Source organism: Stegostoma tigrinum, chromosome 2 (genome assembly GCF_030684315.1).
Source record: "Stegostoma tigrinum isolate sSteTig4 chromosome 2, sSteTig4.hap1, whole genome shotgun sequence".
Taxonomy (NCBI): Eukaryota; Metazoa; Chordata; class Chondrichthyes; order Orectolobiformes; family Stegostomatidae; genus Stegostoma; species Stegostoma tigrinum.
The window spans coordinates 83,945,089-83,966,962 of NC_081355.1; the positions used below are offsets into that span (position 1 = coordinate 83,945,089).

General features: G+C 42.9%; 1 protein-coding gene across 2 annotated transcripts in view; it reads right to left on the reverse strand.

Moving 5' to 3' along the window:
- Positions 1-21,874, reverse strand: part of asb4 (ankyrin repeat and SOCS box containing 4) — a 37,420-nt gene that overhangs the window by 6,104 nt on the left and 9,442 nt on the right. The window contains exons 4-5 of one of the 2 annotated variants that reach the window (XM_048562543.2): positions 15,431-15,511; positions 5,861-5,974 (exon numbers count right to left, since the gene is read on the reverse strand). In XM_048562543.2, coding sequence (XP_048418500.1) covers positions 5,861-5,974; positions 15,431-15,511 — 195 coding nt within the window. The remainder of the gene's footprint in view (positions 1-5,860; positions 5,975-15,430; positions 15,512-21,874) is intronic. The other variant, XM_048562550.2, reaches the window with a different exon arrangement.

A 21,874-nucleotide genomic window follows, 5' to 3' on the forward strand; every position in this document is an offset into this window, starting at 1 on the left:
ATATCATGTCATTTTTACTGACTACGGTCACAGGATGGAATATTCCAGTCCAGGAGGAGTTGAGAAGTATGGTGGACAGGTAAACATAATTAGGCAAGAACTCCAAAAATCAGATATCCGTGAGTGGGCTAAAGTTTAGCAACAAAGTAATTAGATTAGATTAGATTCTGTACAGTGTGGAAACAGGCCCCTTGGCCCAACAAGTCCATACCGCCCCTTGGAGCATCCCACCCAGACCCATCCCCCTAAACACTACGGGCAATTTAGCATGGCCAATCCACCTAGCCTGCACATCTTTGGACTGTGGGAGGAAACCGGAGCACCTGGAGGAAGCCCATGCAAACATGGGGAGAATGTGCAAACTCCACACAGACAGTTACCCGAGGCTGGAATTGAAGCTGGGTCCCTGTTGCTGTGAGGCTGCAGTGCTGAACACTGAGCCAATGTGCCACCCAAATCCAATGATAAAAGAAAGGTCAGCCATTCCAACTGCAGGCATTGAATACCCTATCTGCATATATCAGCATCATATTTGCTGGAAATAAGTAGGCCTTCTGAATTGACCTTTACCCAATTGCAAAAACTGTTGCTGTAAATACCTGGCAGCATGAAAAAGGCCTGCCTCTGACAGCCTTCACTTCTTCCTGGACTATGAGGTAAGTACTTGCTGCTTTTCCTGATAACAATACAGCTTTAAATGATGGTTGCATTGAATTGTATCGTAATCTCAACAAGTGCAGTCAACAGGGTGGAAGTGACACTCTGTAGGTCATGTTAAAGCACAAATGACTAAGATGTGGGAATAACAAGGCACAGAGCTGGATGAACACAGCAGACCAAGCAGCATCAGAGGAGCAGGAGAACTGGCGTTTCAGGTCCAGACCCTTTGTCAGAAATAGGGAGGGGGAGAGGGTTCTGAAATAAATAGGAAGAGGGGGGAGGCGGATCGAGGATGGATAGAGGAGAAGGTAGGTGGAGAGAAGACAGACAGGTCAAAGAGGCAGGGATGGAGCCAGTAAAGGTGAGTGTAGGTAGGGAGGGGATAGGTCAAGGGGGTGGGACCCAAAGATGAGGGAGGCAGTCTCTGTGGCTGCAGGGCATGTTATAGCTGAAAAGGTTAAGGGAAGTGCAGTTAATTTTCAAAAGGTGGGTGCCTGCAGAGGACTGCAGCATTGTCTATCCAAGGGTGGGCCTCACAGCAACCTCTGTCCTGCCCTGGGAGGATTGGGATTGTGGCTGGCAAGGGAAAGTCACAGGGAAATGATGGTCTAGGTTTTGGTCCTTGATGTGAGAGGTTCATGGCCAAGGATGTGTCTAGCAGTATTGGGAAGCGGAGGCCATACTTACAATCATGGGGTGGAATGGGGGTATTGTTGATAATTAGATTTGGTAAGGTGTGCATTAATGGGTCAGGCTGAGGAACCACATGGTTTTATATGGTGTCGTGCCAAGGAATGCAGTTGATAGGGGGGTAGAAGGTCAGGAGAAGCATTGGAACATGCTTTGTTAAGGGCACAAAGGGGAAGAAATAGGCAAATTAATAAACACACCAATGTGATCAGTGGAAATATCAGTGGGGTGGTTTCTTTCCAAGGTGACAGGGATTACAAAGGCTGGTGAGCTCTTGGAGAGTGACATGGGAAGGGTTGAACAATTTCATTCTAACCATGAAAGTAGATCTCATTATTTTGACAAATTTGGCAAACTTTCTTCTACTTTCAAAAGGCTACACCCAAAGTAGCCACACCCACCACACCCAGCACCTTCCCCTACAACCGCAGGAAGTGCTACGCCTGCCCCCACACCTCATCCCCATCCCAGGCCCCAAGAAGACTTTCAACATCAAGCAGATGTTCACCTGCACATCTGTCAATGTGGTATACCGCATCCACTGTACCCGTTGTGGCTGCCTCTACATTGGGGAAACCAAGCGGAGGCTTGGGGACCGCTTTGCAGAACATCTATGCTCGGTTCACAATAAACAACTGCACCTCCCAGTCGTGAACTATTTTAACTCCCTCTCCCATCCTCAGACGACATGTCCATCCTGGGCCTCCTGCAGTGCCACAACGATGCCACCCGAAGGTTGCAGGAACAGCAACTTATATTCCGCTTGGAAACCCTGCAGCCCAATGGTATCAATGTGGATTTCACAAGCTTCAAAATCTCCCCTCCCTCTCCTGCATCCAAAACCAGCCCAGCTCGTCCCCGCCTCCCTAACCTGTTCTTCCTCTCACCTATCCCCTCCTCCCACCTCAAGTTGCACCCCCATTCCCTACCTACTAACCTCAACCCGCCCCCTTGACCTGTCTGTCCTCCCCAGACTGTCCTATTCCCTCCCCACCTACACTCACCTCTACTGGCACCATCCCCGCCTCTTTAACTTGTCTGTCTCCTCTCCACCTATTTTCTCTTCTATCCATCTTCAATCCGCCTCCACCCCTCCCTATTTATTTCAGAACCCTCTCCCCCTCCTCCTTTTCTGATGAAGGGCCTAGGTCCGAAACGTCAGCATTTGTGCTCCAAAGATGCTGCTTGGCCTGCTGTGTTCATCCAGCTCCACACTTTGTTATCCACGCAGTCTATTGCTTTTCAATCTCACTGCAGAAAGGAAGTTGTCCTCCAATGATATCCATCCTGACTTTAACTGATTGTACTTGCCAAGTTTGCAATGTGTTCAGGCTGATTTACCCTCCTCTAGCTTTAATGGAGCCTAAGGTGGATATCTAATACAAACCTACTCACTTGAAAATTAATCAGAGCTCAAAATTCAAAAGTGTTGGGACATAGCAAAAATCATCATCGCTGGATATTGTTGATCCCATATGTGAACACACATACATGCGCATTGACTCATCTGAATTTAATCAAGCTTAGTCTATAGAACAATAGAACCATAGATTTTTACAGTACAAAAGGAGGCTATTTGAAGTGTTATGTCTATATCATGCTCCAACCTCCAGTTCTATCTCCATAGCCCTCTATCTTCATCACATTCAAACATATATCTAGCTCTCTTTTAAAACTTCCTATGGGATCCACCTCCACCATTCTCTTACCATTCCAAATCCTAACATTTCTCCAAGTAAAGAAGTTTACTTCATCTCCTACCTCTCTTGTTTACCATATTGAAACTGTGAGCCCCTGGTTAGTGATGAACCAACTATTTGAAGTAGAATATCCTTCTTTGTCCTGTCAAAATTGTTCATAACTTTATTAAGGTGATCAAAGTTATTTCTTAATCTTCTCTGCTGCAAGGAGAATAAGTTTAATCTCTCTAATCATTCCTTGTGTCTAAAATCCTTTATTCCTGTAAATCTCCTTTGAACTTTCTCCAGGGCTTTAATATCCTTCCTTAAATAAGGTGCCCAGAACTTAACACAACACTCTACATGTGATCTGACCGAAGATTTGCACAGGTGTAGCATCACTTCCTTGCTTCAATACTCTATGTTTCTATTTATAAACCTAAGGATTCTATAAGCCTGAAATAACTGCTTCAACTTGCCTGGCCTCCTTCAGAGAATCATGCCTGTGAACTCCAAGGTCCATCTGTTCCTGCGCTCACCTCAAAGTTGTTCCATGGAACCTGTATTGTCTCTCTGTGTTTCTTCCACCAAAATGCATTACCTCACATTTTTCTGCATTGAATTTCATCTGCCAGCTGCCATTTGGCCAACTTGTCGATGTCTCTGAAGTCACTCAGCATCATCTTCATAATTCACTATTCTCTCTGGCTTAGTATCATCCACAAATTTAGATACTTTGCTTTCAACAGCCATCTCCCAATTGTTTGCATAAATCAGAAAATAGCACTCATTCCTGGTGAACACCACTTTCAACTCTTCTGCAATCTGAGAAATGCTCATCCATACCTACCCTCTGTTTCCTATCCTTTAGCCAACTTCTAATCCATGCTGCCAAGGACCTATCAATCCCAAACATTTGCAATCTGCTAATCAACCTGCCATGTGATACCGTATCAAATGCTTTCTACAGGTCTAAATATACAACTTTCATAGCAATATCCTCATCTAATGCCTGTGCCACCTTATCAAAGAACTCAATTCGATTTGTCAGATATGACCTGCCCCAGACAAAGCCATGTTGACTGTCTAGTATTAACTAATCTTTTTCTAAGTGTATATTTACCTTATCCCACATTATAGCCTCTATCATTTTTCTCACTACAGACGTAAAGGTCACAGATCTGTGATTTCCTAGGTTAACCTTTGTCCCTTTATCATATTTACAATCTTCCACACCCGTGGTCTAAAGCTGTGTTCAGGAAGGCCTGGAAAAGTTCTGTCAAAGGCTCCACAATTTGCTCCCTTAGCTCTCTCAGCAGACTAGGGTGCATCCCATCTAAACCTGGTGACTTTACCTAGAGTGTTGCCAGCCTTTTTAGCACCTCTTGTATCTCTATCTCTTTACTGCTCAGTTGCTCAATACCCATGTTTTCTATTGTCACCATCTTAAAATTTGGTAAAGGCTGAAGCAAAATATTAATCTAGTACCTCAGCCATACCCTTTGATTCAGTGAGCAGCTTACCCTGCTTGTTCCTTATGGACCTCACTGTAACCTTCTCTATTTTTAGACTATTAATATATTTGAAGAACTATTTGTTTCAGCACAGCCTGCCATTCTTTCTCATGCTTCCTCTTTGCCTTCCTTACCAGCCTCAGCCTCTCTTCTGCATTTGAGATATTCTTCCTGATTTCTTTTGCTATTATTATTCCAGTATGTGTTGTATACCTCTTTTTTCTTGCTTATTTTCTCATTAATATCCTTAGTCATTAAGCCTAGTCTTGCTTTGGATGCCCCATATTTACTTCCCATGGGTATTTACCTAGCTTGTACCCTATTCATCTCCCTTTTAAAGTTCTTTCATTTTCATCTGTTGTTTTATCCAGCAAAATGTGTTTCTGATAAACATGATAACAAAGTGTGAAGCTGGATGAACACAGCAGGCCAAACAGTATCTCACGAGCACAAAAGCCTTGGGAAGGGTCTAGGCCTGAAACATCAGCTTTTGTGCTCCTGAGATGCTGCTTGGCCTGCTGTATTCATCCAGCTTCACACTTTGTTATCTTGGATTCTCCAGCATCTGCAGTTCCCATTATTTCTGATAAACATGCTCCAGTTCAACTTTTAGACACCAAAAATCTGCCCTTTTCCAGTCTGGGATCTTAATCATTGGTTGATTTTTATCCTTTTCCAACCTAATACTGAACCGTATTATGTTATGATCACTGTTTCCTGAATGCTCGTCCATGCTGATATTCTCCACTTGACCTGCCTCATTTTCTAGGACCAGATCCAGCACAGCTCCGTCCCAGGTAGGACTGAAAATGTATTGTTCCAGAAAGTTCTCCCGCATGCATTGTAGAAATTTCTCCCCTTCCATGCCCTACAACCTACCATTTTCCCAGTCTACCCTAGGGTAATTCAAATCACAAACTATCACAACAATCACTTATCCTGCAAATCTCCATAATCTTCTCACAAGTACTCTCTTATACTTCTTCCCCATTATTTGGAGGTCTATAATAAATACTTAGCAAGGTCACTGCTCCATTCCTGTTTCTCACTTCTAACCATATAGCTTCTAATTCAGGAACTATATCATGTTCAAGGGCAATGATACAATCTTTCACCAAGACTGCCACCTCCTCCCCTTACACCCATCCTATTTTTACTAAAAGCCTAGGATATTAAATATCCAGTCCTGTTCTTGTTTGAGTCATGAATTTGGTGATGACTAGTATACGGAAACTATTTGGTCCTACCTGATTTTTTGTTTTGTTCAGTTAAGGTTAGAATCTTCAAACAAAGGAAACAGAAATTGAACAAAATTACCTCTAGGACTTCATCTGGTATAACTTGTCTCCACTTTGGTGTGGATTGAATGGATTCATATGAATTGATCATAACCTCCACTGCTTTTGGACAGGTGTAGCATGATTGTAGTACCTGGAAATAAACAAAAAGTAAATTTTATCCTTTTTTGTTTGCTTATTGAAGAATGAATTTGAAACATTGATGCATATGACTGGCAGGGTAAACATACAAAGTTTTCCAAGGGGTAATTTATTGATCTCATAATTTGAAGATACGGAACTCAAATCTCCATCAACCCTCTGGTGTAGTCCTGTCAGAATTCTAGGACAGAGTCCACAAATTAGATCGTAAATAAGATATACTTGGGTTCCACTCACTCCCAACACTGTTATCCACATCAGTGATTAACAGTCAGGCAACAGATCCAAAAGTCCTCATTGATTCTCACCTTCCATGGACAGGCTGCTTGCTTCATGAAGCGACAACTGGTATACAATCATGACTGATTGCCTTGTCTTGAAGAGAATTAATATAAGCTCAATTTGTTTCTTCTTCTGAGCTTCTGGAACATTCAACCAACTCTCACTAGCTGTCTGCAAGCATAATTTTCCGACATGGTGCTGGTGCTGTGGTAAGTGGAAGATCAGTGCTTTTCCCCATCCATCCCATACCTCAAACTACAAATGGCAGGAACTCACAATATGGCAAAACAGGCACATTCCATTTTTATTTAAATTGGAAAACACAATCCCAATCTTAATACTTTAACAGGATTAAAGGCCCAGGAAAATTTGGGTGGATGTAAATGTGAAGTTTGGACCACAGCAGTTAATTATGTATCGTGATTAATAGGGCATAATTTACTCCACCAATAGTAACTTTTATCAATTCTTACTCCCAGTATGAATTATTGCTAAGCACCAGAAAATATCAAGGATTTTGTTGAGTACTCTGCCTTCTTTTCTGTCAATTAAAAATAATTGACAGAATGTCATTAGGTGGACACCTAAATTACCCTTTGTGCACTCCCATGGGGTGAACTGTACACATGTACGCATGACTTTTGCAATTTATCCCTTTAATCTTTAAACCATGCTAAAGTGGGGTAATGAAGCGTCAATACACATCTGTGTTCAATACTGATGATGATGGATGTTTAACTGTTTGTTAGTGCAAGGCAAAAGCTATGTTGCAAAACCTGTTCTATTTCAAAATGCATTTTTGGAATGCTTCTCAATTTCTCTTTGAAGTATTTACAAAATTGTTTGGGTTGACACCATGGATTGATTTACTTCGCTGGATACAACTCTTAGCTAATTTGGCTAACATGAAGATTTAGCATCAGGGCTTGATACCACACCATACAGGCTGCTTTTGTAGATTGTACTGTTTCCACAATTTGGCAACAGAACTTTTCTGTCTCCAACTTATCTAAAGAAGAGTAATGTCTTTCATTCTCAGCAGCTCCAATAAATTCCCTTATTAACATACTATTGCACAGAAAACTGATGTTTGCATCATCTCTCTCTAATGCAGATATTCATTACACTCTTTTCAGTGTTTTGATATCAGTGTTATTCATCAATAGATCACTATATTATCTGCATATGCATTCTCATTATCTCACAACCCCATCTCCAGCCCACATCCTACTCTCTCAACTTATCATTTCATCAATTTCTTGAAACTATTTACATTCTCACCATCTCCCTGCACTCAAATTTCAAACATCAGAGATTTTGAGCTGACACTGATTTTTTTTTGACTAAGTGACAGTGGTATTAGGTTTTCTGGAGGGATTTCACTGTGAAGCCTAACAAGTTTTCTCACTGTATTTTTCCAAACTCACTTCATTAACTGCAATAAAACAAAGAGCTGCAAATGTTGGAGATCTGAAATAAAGACAGAAATTGCTGGCATTTTATTTTGAGCTGCTCAGAATTCTGATGAAGTCACTGGACTGGAAATGTTAACTATATTTTCTTCCCTAGATGCTGCCAGACCTGCTAAGTTTCGGCAGCAATTTCAGTTTTCGTTTTTCTTCATTAACTACCTGTCCTGCCCCTATGGTCCCTCTCACATGATTCTAGCCCTATCTTACCACACACCATCTGAGGACAACTCGCTACTGCCTGAATACCTGAGAATTGACTGCCATCTCTGGTACTGCCCCATCTTTAAAAGGATGTTTTGCACCTGGGCAAACAATGTCAGCTACCCTGCACAATCCCTGACATTTGCCCCCGATGTGGTGCATAAGGGAAATTTGTTGCCCCAGTTAATGGGCAGGATCCTTGAATTTCTGGTGAACAGTGTGGTTTCAAAGTGGGATGTCCTCTTTCTCCAGGACCAGCAAAAGAGGCCATGACACAAGATTATGCCAGCCTGAACTGTACTTGTCTCCCAGTTCAGTGCAGTCTCAGCCATCTGAAGGAATGCACTGCAATGTAACAAAAATTTCAAAGCCTTTCTCCACCTTGCCAGCATAAGTGCTACAATTTTCTCTCTTCTACCTCATACTGACTCTATCACTGCTATTGTTCTCATGTCCTACCAAGCCTCAGATTCTAACATTCTTGATATTGCCTGCAACATCTGCCCTCACTCACCACAACCCCCTACACCACCAGGCCTGCATAGCCTCTGCACTGTCTGCTCACTTGCTCAGGACACCTTCCCCATCTGCACCAAAGTGAATAGCTATGCCACCCACTTTCATCTGCCTTAGTATCTGACTGTCTCTCATTTTAGAAGGAAACAGCCCTAAAATAAACCAAAAAGAGTCAAGATGACATTCAGGTCTTTACTGTTAATGTGGAGAACATCTAGACTCTCACCATCCCACAGGCTGATTGTTCACCCACAAGCCTCTGTACTGCTATTGAAAGCTGCCCTTGACTTGCTGTGCTGGGACCCCGACTGTGAAGGCTACCTCCTTGACTTGACTGAGACCTGCTTACAAATATGTCAAGCTTCTTGATTTTGGGTCTTCACTAAATGGTGTGGCAACCAATGTTATGAGCCTGGTGTCTCAGGCTGAGGAGGCAAAACTTAAAAAGGCAAGACAGGGCAATGCAAGGCAAGGCAGTGCAACACAAGGTAGGGATGGTGGGAACATCCAGGAAGACTCAGTGTGACTGAGCGTTATGCCAGCAAATTAATAGGCCAGAAATGCAGCCTGCTCCATGCTGTGAGTGTATGAAAGTGTGTCTCTAAGCACACAGAATCCTTGCTGCACATGACAATGATGCTTGGTAAGGCAGTTCGAGGTGCTGCACTAAAGTAGACTGCAACCAGATTGGTGATATACTATGAGGATTCTTAGACTTGGTACATGTCAGATGCTAATCCCCATGGAGATGCAGTGCATACGGATGATGCCCAGTGAGACTTCCTAAGCTGTTGGTGTCTGACAATGAGGTCCTTTGGAGCAAGCCATGAGCTGAAGATAGCAAGTACCTGCTCTGGTTTCCATAGCAGGAATTCACAATGTCGAGCATCTTGGCAGGTTTGGTAAGATAGGAAACTGAATATTAATGAGGTGAGTTATGCCACTAATAATGCGTTTAACAAGTTTAAGTCCCCCTAAATTGGCAAAGTGTTGCTGTCTCATGAGAAACTCAGCTTGCCACTTGGCAAATGCAGAAAAGACACAGTGAGTTGCTCCCGATGTCAAGGTTGACCTTGCTGGCCTTCTTGCAAGATTTTGGCACAAATTTCACCATGGCTCATTGCATTCATGCTCCTACAAGATTTGAACTTTTGTCTTTGTGAAACTTGAATAGCTCACCGTGATTTTGTTTGCACAATTTGCTGGATGAGGGTTATACTCTTCCATCATTTCTGTAACTTTCATCATTATTCACGTAGATGGTAGTCATTCTGTTCTCATTATCCCAAATTTTATACATTAGTCATATTGACTTGTTCCAGCTGCTTCAAGAAAAATGAATGCTTTTCTACTTCTTCTGAATCTTTGTGTTAGGCTTCAAACAGTGTAAGATCATGGCTGAATACTTTCTGAGAACCGCACCTACTGGTTTCCTACCACTTATCAAAACTTTTTGGTCTGGTACCAAAACTGATAAATTTCGCTCTATGCCAGGAATTCAACCAATTATTTTGTTTCATTTTGTGGTTGTTCTCAATTCCTGTCCCATTTTTGTGTTCTTGAGATGTGATAATTAGTTTTACAATTTTGCCATGGTATTGGAATTTCTGCTTTCCGTCTTCTAACCATCAGAAATGGTACCAGTAAATTTCCAATCAGTTAAACTAAATTCAAATCTTTGTTTCTGACAAAATAGTTTTTTTTGCTCTTTTGGCTTCTCCAATGGCCCATGGATGAAGAGGAAATGTTATGACATGATTAATTCCTGATTCTTTTTTGAATTATAAAAAATTCATGAATTGTAGACTGTTGACTGAAACAATCTCATCTGGAAACTCATGTGTAGCAAAGGTGTTCTTCAGTCTGTGGTTACTGTCTTAGCTGTGGTTGTGTGAAGTCTAGTAAAGTCTATCCACTTGGATTAGTGATCCATTCTTATCAAGTGTGCTTTCCCTTGAACATTAAGTAAGTATAGGGTGAACATTTGCCAAGACCTGTCAAGGAAATTAGAAAATAATGAGAGCTCCATTTGTGTCTATCTATTTACTGCTCATGTATGACAGCAGGAAAGGAATTCCTCTTTTTTTTTGAAATGCTTGGACACCATACAGACTACAGTACAGAGATAATGGGAACTGCAGATGCTGGAGAATTCAAGATAATAAAGTGTGAAGCTGGATGAACACAGCAGGCCAAGCAGCATCTCAGGAGCACAAAAGCTGACATTTCGGGCCTAGACCCTTCATCAGAGAGGGGGATGGGGTGAGGGTTCTGGAATAAATAGGGAGAGAGGGGGAGGCAGACCGAAGATGGAGAGAAAAGAAGATAGGTGGAGAGGAGAGTATAGGTGGGGAGGTAGGGAGGGGTCCAGGGAAGACGGACAGGTCAAGGAGGTGGGATGAGGTTGGTAGGTAGGGAATGAAGGTGTGGCTTGGGGTGGGAGGAAGGGATGGGTGAGAGGAAGAACAGATTAGGGAGGCAGAGACAGGCTGGGCTGGTGTTGGGATGCAGTGGGGGGAGGGGAAAAGCTGGGCTGGTTGTGTGATGCAGTGGGGGGAGGGGACGAACTGGGCTGGGTTTGGGATGCGGTGGGGGACAGGGAGATTTTGAAGCTGGTGAACTCCACATTGATACCATTGGGCTGCAGGGTTCCCAAGTGGAATATGAGTTGCTGTTCCTGCAACCTTCGGGTGGCATCATTGTGGCACTGCAGGAGGCCCATGATGGACATGCCATCTAAAGAATGGGAGGGGGAGTTGAAATGGTTTGCGACTCAGAGGTGCGGTTGTTCATTGCGAACCGAGCAGAGGTGTTCTGCAAAGCAGTCCCCAAGCCTCCGCTTGGTTTCCCCGATGTAGAGGAAGCCACACCGGGTACAATGGATACAGTGTGCCACATTGGCAGATGTGCAGGTGAACCTCTGCTTAATATGGAAAGTCATCTTGGGGCCTGGGATAGGGGTGAGGGAGGAGGCGTGGGGGCAAGTGTAGCACTTCCTGCGGTTGTAGGGGAAGGTGCCGGGTGTGGTGGGGTTGGAGGGCAGTGTGGAGCGAACAAGGGAGTCACGGAGAGAGTGGTCTCTCCGGAAAACAGACAAGGGTGGGGATGGAAAAATGTCTTGGGTGGTGGTGTCGGATTGTAGATGGCGAAAGTGTCGGAGGATGATGCGTTGTATCCGGAGCTTGGTGGGGTGGTGTGTGAGAACGAGGGAGATCCTCTTTGGGCGGTTGTGGCCGGGGCGGGGTGTGAGGGATGTGTTGCGGGAAATGCGGGAGACGCGGTCAAGGGCGTTCTCGACCACTGTGGGGGGAAAGTTGCGGTTCGACCACTGTGGGGGGAATGTTGCAGGAAAGACTACACTACATCTATGCTTGATTATTCCTAAGTGCCCTCTATGAAGCCTATGAAATTTCTTCCCTCGTAGATTTTGCACTCGCTGAACTGTGATTGAAAACTCAAATATCATGAACTATGGTTAAATGTCTGCTTTGTTTGTGATACTTGCATAAAGGAATTTTAGTTGGACTATATTTGGACCAACTGTCTAGACAGCAGCCCTGGAGGTATGTGCACTCCGTATTTGCCTTCTGAGCTTCTCAAATTTCCTGTAACCTCTTTTCAGAAGGAGCGAGAGAATTTATTAAGATTAATGGAAGTATTTCATCTCTTCATCAGGGGCTAAATTCTCTCAGCCAGCTTGATAAATTTAGCCCAGATAGTGTGTTAGCTGACAGCTGCATTTTCACTAGTATGTAGACTGGCATGGAATCATATTGTATCAGCCTTTATCTGAACCTCAGGATTGTGAGCTACATTTTGAATATCACCTTGGAATCTAATGGCGTAACTAATGGTTTGTGATCTATCTTCTTTTGAAACTCAAATCTCATCAGATAATCAAAGAAATATACACATCCCCAAGTTACTGCTTAAGGCTTTTGTTCTATGGTCGCTTTGAATTGTTCTGTCTCAGTTAGTTCTATGGATGCTGAATAAAGTGATTTTTTTCTATGATCACCTTCAACTTCGATGAGTACTGTGCCTGCCTAATCCCATTCAAGATGCACTGCACAGTGTACAACCAGGATGTTAATGGGCTCACACATCTGAAGAAAGTAATTTCTCCTCAATCATCTGGAATACTGTGGCATGTTCCCAATCCCATGGTCACGATTGACCTTTTCTCAAAGGATCTCTTATAGTTTGTGTGATTGGAGCCAAATTGGGAACAAATTGTTTTCCCTAGTTGGCCATTTCTGGAAATTACTGAAAGTCATCGAATCTCTTTATGTGTGAAATTTCATTTAACATCTTCATTTTATTAGAATCCACTATGATCCCTCTCTGGATTTGTTCTTTTACCTTCTCAGGAATTTTCACTTTCTTGGGACCCTTTTGTTTTATGGTGGCGATGATATACATTGGAGTCTGCAAAAAGATTCAAAATGTTCAAGCTTTCCAGATTGGAAACTCTCAAATCCCCTTGCTGGGCAATAATGGCACTTGTGGCATTGCTTTGCTCAAGAGCATGAACGTCCTAATTTGATTCTTACTCTTCAATCAGTTTTGTAGGCTTTTGGGATAATGGCACTGCCAACTGACTGATTCAGATAAATTGCCTCCTTATTTCCTTGGTTAATGATCTGACTCCGAACTTGTGTTTCATTCTGAATTGTTTGCTCCAAAGTCAAATCATTTTTCGATTGTAAGAAATCTGCTAACTACTCATTACAGGCACCTATGATGATCCAGTCACAAATGAGTTCAGTTTTTAGAGTTCCATATCCACAACAACTAACCTACCTTAACCTGTAAATATTTGTTAGACATGTTTTGAATAATTTCCTTTGTCTCTAACACTTTTGATTATATCACACCTCAATTCCAATTCCAAAGCTTTCTGAGCTGAAATATTCGTTAAATACTTTTAGGATGGACTCAAAATCTGCAGAAGTTCCTTCAAGCTCCATCTCATAAGATTATCACTGGTTATTGGTCTATTTGCATACAGGAAGGTACTGACTTCACACTTCTGCAATTTAGCATGCACACCAGAAGCATGCACTATCATTGGAGCTGTCCTTCCATTATTCCCTATATAAGCCTTTCTATAGGCCTCTGCATTCACAAACTGCTGCAGTAGAGTTTGTGACTTAGCCAGAGGTGCCACCCACAGGCTTCAGTACATCTCTGACCGAAGTAGGTCTTCTGATATTTTTCTTTTGTCTGCTTCTGCTTTTTTCCATGTTAATTTTGGCTTGTAATGCCAACAGAATTGAAATCTCCCTAGCTGCCATAATGGTTTAAGCAGGCATGATAGACTGAGATAATAAAATGTGAGGCTGGATGAACACAGCAGGCCCAGCAGCATCTCAGGAGCACAAAAGCTGATGTTTCAGGCCTAGACCCTTCATCAAAGAGGGGGGAATGGGGTGAGGGTTCTGGAATAAATATGAAGAGAGGGGGAGGCGGACCGAAGATGGAGAGAAAAGAAGATAGGTGGAGAGGAGAGTATAGGTGGGGAGGTAGGGAGGGGATAGGTCAGTCCAGGGAAGACGGACAGGTCAAGGAGGTGGGATGAGGTTAGTAGGTAGGAGTTGGAGGTGCGGCTTGGGGTGGGAGGAAGGGATGGGTGAGAGGAAGAACAGGTTAGGGAGGCAGAGACAGGTTGGACTGGTTTTGGGATGCAGTGGGTGGAGGGAAGGACTGGGCTGGTTGTGTGGTGCAGTGGGGGGAGGGGACGAACTGGGCTGGTTTTGGGATGCGGTGGGGGAAGGGGAGATTTTGAAGCTGGTGAAGTCCACATTGATACCATTGGGCTGCAGGGTTCCCAAGCGGAATATGAGTTGCTGTTCCTGCAACCTTCGGGTGGCATCATTGTGGCACTGCAGGAGGCCCATGATGGACATGTCATCTAAAGAATGGGGGGGGGAGTGGAAATGGTTTGTGACTGGGAGGTGCAGTTGTTTATTGCAAACCGAGCGGAGGTGTTCTACAAAGCGGTCCCCAAGCCTCTGCTTGCTTTCCCCAATGTAGAGGAAGCCACACCGGGTACAGTGGATGCAGTATACCACATTGGCAGATGTGCAGGTGAACCCCTGATTAATGTGGAAAGTCATCTTGGGGCTTGGGATAGGGTTGAGGGAGGAAGTGTGGGGGCAAGTCCAGCCCAGTTCATCCCCTCCCCCCACTGCACCACACAACCAGCCCAGCTCTTCCCCTCCACCCACTGCATCCCAAAACCAGTCCAACTTGTCTCTGCCTCCCTAACCTGTTCTTCCTCTCACCCATCCCTTCCTCCCACCCCAAGCCGCACCTCCATCACCTACCTACTAACCTCATCCCACCTCCTTGACCTGTCCGTCTTCCCTGGACTTACCTATCCCCTCCCTACCTCCCCACTTATACACTCCTCTCCACCTATCTTCTTTTCTCTCCATCTTCAGTCCGCCACCCCCTCTCTCCCTATTTATTCCAGAACGGTCACCCCATCCCCCTCTTTGATGAAGAGTCTAGGCCCGAAACGTCAGCTTTTGTGCTCCTGAGATGCTGCTGGGCCTGCTGTGTTCATCCAGCCTCACATTTCATTATCTTGGATTCTCCAGCATCTGCAGTTCCCATTATCAATGATAGACTGATCCATCTCCGTGGATGAAAACCTTAGTTGATCTGTCTGTATGGATTCTGGCGACAGGTGTCAGAGTTCAGTCTAGCTAAAGGTGACTCTCAGGCAATACTATCCCTATTCTGCATGCTGCATCTCTGTCTCTGCCTTATCTAAGTGTGACTGTTGTCTGATTCCTGGGAGGTCGAATAAACTATTTTGTTTGCATGCAATTGCACAGAAATACTGATCTTAGTATTCCAGGTCTCTAATTTAGTTATTTTGTCCATTATTCTCAGAGAGCTTTGCTAGATCTATTGGAAATCTATCCCATTCATATGGTGTTAGAGCTATTCAATGTGATGGTCAGTACCTTAGATGTGAAGATGAAACATCTTCTCCATAGGATTGTGCATTGGTCACTCCTACCAATAAAGACAAGGTACAAGTGGATCTGCAACAGGTAGATAGGTGAGAACAAAGTCAAGTATAGTTTTCTTTCTTGTGGTTTTCTTATCACCTGTCACACGCCCAGTCTAACAGCTTTGCCTGCTCGCCAAAGTTGGGAAAATTCAGAGAGAATGAAAACAAATCAGCCTCTTGACATGGAGAAAACGCTTCTTGATTAACCTACAAGGCTGAAATGGTAACTTCAGGATCTTGCCACAGTATGGTAACTAACTTAATTCAATGCACTTGCATTTTCATTAAAACTTCAACTTGCCTTATTTATATGCCATTTCCAATTCTCCTTCCACCCACCAAGAAACTAGTCAGTGCAAATTCCCAACATGTAAATCAGAGCGGCTACTTTCTTCACCCAATCATTGTGAATACTCTTCCTCAGAACAATGATCCTGCACGCTCCTTGACCACTGTTCTCCTCTCTGCTTCATCTCGGCAAGTTGATATCAGTAAACAGCCAACCTCACCACATCATCATACCTGCTCTCAGACCAGCTTAGGCACCACTTCAGTCCTTCAACATTTTGCTTTGGAACCTGGGCACCTTTGTTTTGCGTGTTTTGCAGGCAAGAACAGATATGCATCTCATTCATTGCAGAAGATATTTCTATGCTACATTGGCTCATGCAGTTTTTGGCTCTTAGCTTCTCTCACTTCAGCAATTACTTGGAGGCTCTCCACTTGACATTGTTTTCCTAGTGTGTGTTGACGTAAGTACTGACTTATGGCTTCCAGTCTCTGTAACTTTCATAGCCCACAGGCTGTTTAGTGTTCAGTTACGTCTGCCAGCTGCTATGGCTTGCATCATTTTTTACAGCAGAAGGAGACGCTGATTGCTTGTGAGGTTGGGCAGTACTGAGCAGTCAATCTATCTGCCAGTAGTTACATGTCACTGTTTCGCACTCTGCTATATCAACATCAGCATGAGTCAGCAGTTCACATAGCAAAAACACAGCATGTGCTTGAAGTGAATGGCAATGTGTGAACATCAAAGGGAGCAGTCCATAGTGATGTGAAGGGGAACTTCAGTCCGTTAAGGGTGAGCACAACAATCAGACAAGGAGGTCATCCGATTACCCAGCAGGGCATTGGCTACAATCAGTCAGGCATGTGGCCCCACTCAAGACTACAAATTTGTGCTCTTGCATTCCAGGGATTGAGCATGGTCAGTCCTGCAGCTCAAGTGCAAGGAGAGAAGGGATTCCAGTTGGAGTGTTAGTGTCAGTTAGGGTGGTTCTGCCAAATCAATCTAAAACGTGGGCCTCACTGTATCCTGGGCGTTTGGTCAATACTGAGTTGCATCAGGGAGGGGGAAAGATGTGGGAATCTTTCAGAGAAACTGGTAGGCAATCGCGCCTTCATTAGGATTGGGTCATCTGATTTGGTCAATGTTCGGGGGCCAGAGAGTGTGACCCTGGGTGAGGTATGAGTGGGTGCTATGTAAAGTGGCATTGGACAAATCAGCTGAAAGAGATGAATACCATTCGGGGACTGCAATGGAAGAAGTAGGTTCTAATCTGTGGGGAAGTGGCACCAGTACCAGGAAAACTGGTTGTACCGACAGAATGGCCTCCACCTGGAATGTGCTGAGATCAGTGTTCTTGTAAGCTATATCACTAGGGAATTAGAGAGAGTTTTGAATGAAAAAGTTGGGGCAAGGGATCAAATTTTGGACCATATGGAAAATTAAAGAGGAGGCATAAGGCAAAAGAATATGGTATTAATGCAGGAAATGGTCAATATCTTCTAATAGACGGAAAGAGAGTAAAAATTTAAGAGTTAGTCAATGGATGCTACTGGAAGTTGAAAAAAGGCTAAATCTAAAGTGTTAGTATTTGAATGCACATAGCATTCGAAACAGACAAACTTAGAGTGCAAATAGAAACGAATAAGTATGATTTGATATCCATTATGGAAACATGGTTTCAGGATGACATATATTGAGACCTAAATCTGAAGCTACGGTTCATTTAGGAAGGGTGGGAAACTAAGAAGTTGTGGAATGATGGCTTTGTTAGTTAGCAATGGTATTAGCACAATAAAGAATTATGCCCTGAGTTAGGAAAACCAGGATGATGAAGGACAAGAAGTCACTTGTGGGACTGGTGTATAGGATATCTAACAAAAACCACACAGCAAGTAAGTAAAGTATATTTGCCATAGTCTCAGAGGACCACAGAGCTGTTCTCCCAATAGAGAGACACGCTAGTGGTGGTTTGACCTGAGGGTCACCATGCCTCAGGGTGAGGGATGTGGTAGAGTGGAGCTTAAAGGATGGAATTATGAGAGATTATCATAATAATAATCTGTGATAATCATGGGAGATTTACTCTATGTATGAATTGAAAAAGCCAGATGGGCCAAGATAGCTAGTTCAGGACATCATAGAATGCTATCGGGATAGTTCTTACAGCAGCATGTTTTGGAATTGACTAGGCCTGGTATTATGCAACAAATAGAATTAATTAATGAAAGTGTCCCTAGGTAGCAGCAACAGTTTGAGTGAAAAAGAAATGGGTCCAAAGCCATTTTAAATAAAAGTTTATAAGGCCAATTGTGAGAGAATGAAAATAGAGTTGGCTGAAGTGAATTATTAAATTAGATTAAAGGATTGGTCAATAATGATATAGTAGTAACAATTTAAGGGGATATTTCAGAATGTATAGAATAAATGCATCCTAATGAGTAAGAAAAATCCCAAGGATGGATCCAACATCGATTGTTTTCTAGAAATGTTAAAAATAGCATCAAATTTAAAGAAAAAGCGTTGGCCAAAGATAGGTAAAAGATCAGAACATAAGTAAAAAGAAGGAATAACCAAAATTTTAGTAAGCAGAGAAAATGAAAGTATGAGAGAAAGCTAGCAAAAAATATTAAAACAGATCATAAGGTTTCCTACAAATATTTAAGAAAGAACAAAGTTAACAAAGTGAGCATTTTACCCGATAGAAAGTGAATCTTTTGAGTTAATAATGGAAACAAAGAGATGGAAGATTGAATTAAGTAGGTATATTGGATCAGTCTTCATAATACAGGATATGTATGACATCCTAAAAGCAGCTATTAATCAGGTAATGGAAAGGAGGGAGGAACTCAGGAAATTTACAATTACCCAAGAAGTCTTAAACTGTTGGAGTTGGGGGCTGATAAGTTCCCAGATCCTAGGGATTTCATCCCAGGGCCTTAAAAGAAGAGGCCGGTTGGGCAGATGGAGCATTGGTTTTAATTTTCCAAAGCTGCTTAGATTTGAGGAAGGTTTGGATTATAGCAAATATAATTCCTTTACTCAAAAAGCGAATGATACAGAAAGTGAAAAAGTACAGGCCAATTAACTTCACCTTGGTCATAAATAGAAAATTAGAAATAGTTTAGGTTCATTACCATCAGAACCATTAGAAACAGGTTAGGTTCAAGACAATCAAGTAGAGTCAACATCATTTTGTAAAGGGAAAATTATGTTTTATCAATGTATTTGAGTTCTTTGGAGAAGTAACAAGGTGTGGATAAAGTGGAACCAAAGTACACACTGTACTAAGAGATGATGGGAACTGCAGATGCTGGAGAATCCGAGATAATAAAGTGTGAAGCTGGATGAACACAGCAGGCCAAGCAGCATCTCAGGAGCACAAAAGCTGACGTTTTGGGCCTAAACCCTTCATCAGAGAGGCTCTCTGATGAAGGGTCTACGTCTGAAACATCAGCTTTTGTGCTCCTAAGATGCTGCTTGGCCTGCTGTGTTCATCCAGCTTCACACTTTGTTATTATACACTGTACTAAGATGTCCAGACAACATTTAATAAAGTGCTGCATCAAAGGCTATTGTAGAAAATAAAAGCTAATGGTGTATGGGCTAAGATATTGGTATGGATAGAAGACTGGCTGATGAACAGGAAGCAAAGAATAAGCATTAACGTGTCTTTATCAGGTTGGCAATTTATAGAAATAGTTGGAATAAGGAACAGAGGGTATGGTTGCTAAATTTGCTGATGATGCGAGGGTAGGCAGGAAAATAAGTTGTGAAGCAGACATAAGGAGATTGCTAAAATGATAGATAGGTTAGATAATTGGGCAAAGGTCTGGCAACTGGAGTATAATTTGAGAAAATTGTCCATTTTGGAAGAAAAATTAAAAAGAAACGTACTAGCTAAATGGTGTGAGATTGCAGAGCTATGAGATGCAGAAAGATATGGGTGTCGGAGTACGTTAAATATTAAAGGTAAATATGCAGGTATGTTAATTAAGTAAGAAAGTGATAAAGAAAGTCAGTAGAATGCCGCACTTTATTGCAAGGGGAATTGAATCCAACAGTAAGAGCTAATGCTTCACTTACATTGGGCAGGCACTGTTGAGTGTACAGTATTCAAAAACTTATTAAGGAAAGATGTAAAATCATTGAAAGCAGATCAGAGAAAGTTTACTGGACGAATACCTGGAATGGGTAAGTTGCCTTATGAGGAAAGGTTGAACAGGTAGATTTTATATCTGCTGCAGTTTAGAAGAATAAAAGCAACTTTCTTGAAATATATAAGATCATAAGTGTGCTTGATAGATTGGATGTACTGAGGATGTTTATTTTGTGGGTCACTGTTTAAAAGTAAGGGGACACCCATTCAAAATGGATCAGATGAAATGTTTTTCTCACAGGGGGTTATGCTTGAAATCTTCTTCAAAAGTAGTTAGAGCAAGTCCTTCAAAATTTTAAGACAAAGCTGAATATCTTCTTGTTAAGCAAGAGGGTGAAAGGTTCACAGGAAAATGAATTTGAGGCTGTGATTTTATTAAAAGTTAGAGCAGGCTTGAGGAGCCAAATGGCCTATTCTTGCATCTTCTTAATATGGACTTTGTGTGGAGCTTCACTGGATGTCACTAGTGCCTGCTTAAGGGATGAGAAGAGGTTAATGGTGGAAAGCTTGTGATTAAGAATGAGTTTGTACTGATGGTAATGAAAGGAAGCACCACAGGATGAAGCTGACTGAGTTGGTCGCACTGTGAGATTTCCCCAGTGCCGCATGAGCACTCCTGCTCTTCTCTGGTTAGATTGACTTACTTTGCTCATAAGGTGTAAAATGTCTGATGACTGTACCCACTGCTCATCTAGGATTTTTCAGCGTGATTATGGGCCATGTTTTCCAACAACGAAACATAGGAGGGATCTAGTTTGATGGAAGTGAGTGACAAAGCAATTAGTGTTGATGCATGAGCAGGAGAGTTGATGAGCTGTCCCCAGTTAGAACATAGAACATAGAAAAGTACAGCACAGTACAGGCCCTTCAGCCCACGATGTTGTGCCGTGGAATATCCCTAGTCCAAAAATAACCTAACCTACATTCCCCTCAATTCACTGCTGTCCATGTGCATGTCCAGCAGTCACTTAAATGTCAATAATGACTCTGCTTCCACGACTACCAATGGTAAAGTATTCCATGCGCTCACAACTCTCTGAGTGAAGAACCTCCCTCTGGCGTCTCCTCTATACCTTCCTCCTAACACCTTAAAACTATGACGCCTCGTGGCAGTCAATCCTGCCCTGGGGAAAAGCCTCTGGCTATCGAGTCTATCCATGCCTCTCATTACCTTGTACACCTCGATCAGGTCACCTCTCTTCCTCCTTCTCTCCAGAGAGAAAAATCCGAGCTCAGTCAACCTCTCCTCGTAAGACAAGACCTCCAGTCCAGGCAGCCTCCTGGTAAACCTCGTTTGCACCCTCTCCAAAGCCTCCACATCTTTCCTGTAATAGGGCGGCCAGAACTGGACACAATATTCCAAGTGTGGTCTCACCAGGGTTTTGTAGAGCTGCAGCATAACCTCGCGGCTCTTAAACCCGATCCCCCTGTTAATGAAAGCCAAAACACCATATGCTTGCTTAACAACCTTATCCACCTGGGTGGCAACTTTGAGGGAGCTATGCACTTGAACACCAAGATCCCGCTGTTCCTCCACACTGCCGAGAATCCTGCCTTTAATCGTATATTCAGCATTTAAGCTCGACCTTCCAAAATGCATCACTTCTCATTTATACGGGTTGAACTCCATCTGCCATGTCTCAGCCCAGCTCTGCATTCTGTCAATGTCAATGTTAGGGAGAAGAAAGTGCAGAAAGCAGGCAGGGTTAGTAGTTTGGGAGGCTGAGGTAGGTAAAAGCTATTGAGTGGACATGATGCTCATGTATTGTAGCCCATGAGTCTTGGTGAGATGTGTGCTCAGTGGAAGAATTGGCCCTGTGATTGTAAAGTTACAGATACAGGATGGTGGCATTTGCCATCTTGTTGAGTGAAGAAGGTCATTGACCTTCCTGCACTAATGGATGTCCCTTTGCACTGGGCTCACTGCACTGGCTCATGCTGCAATCTGA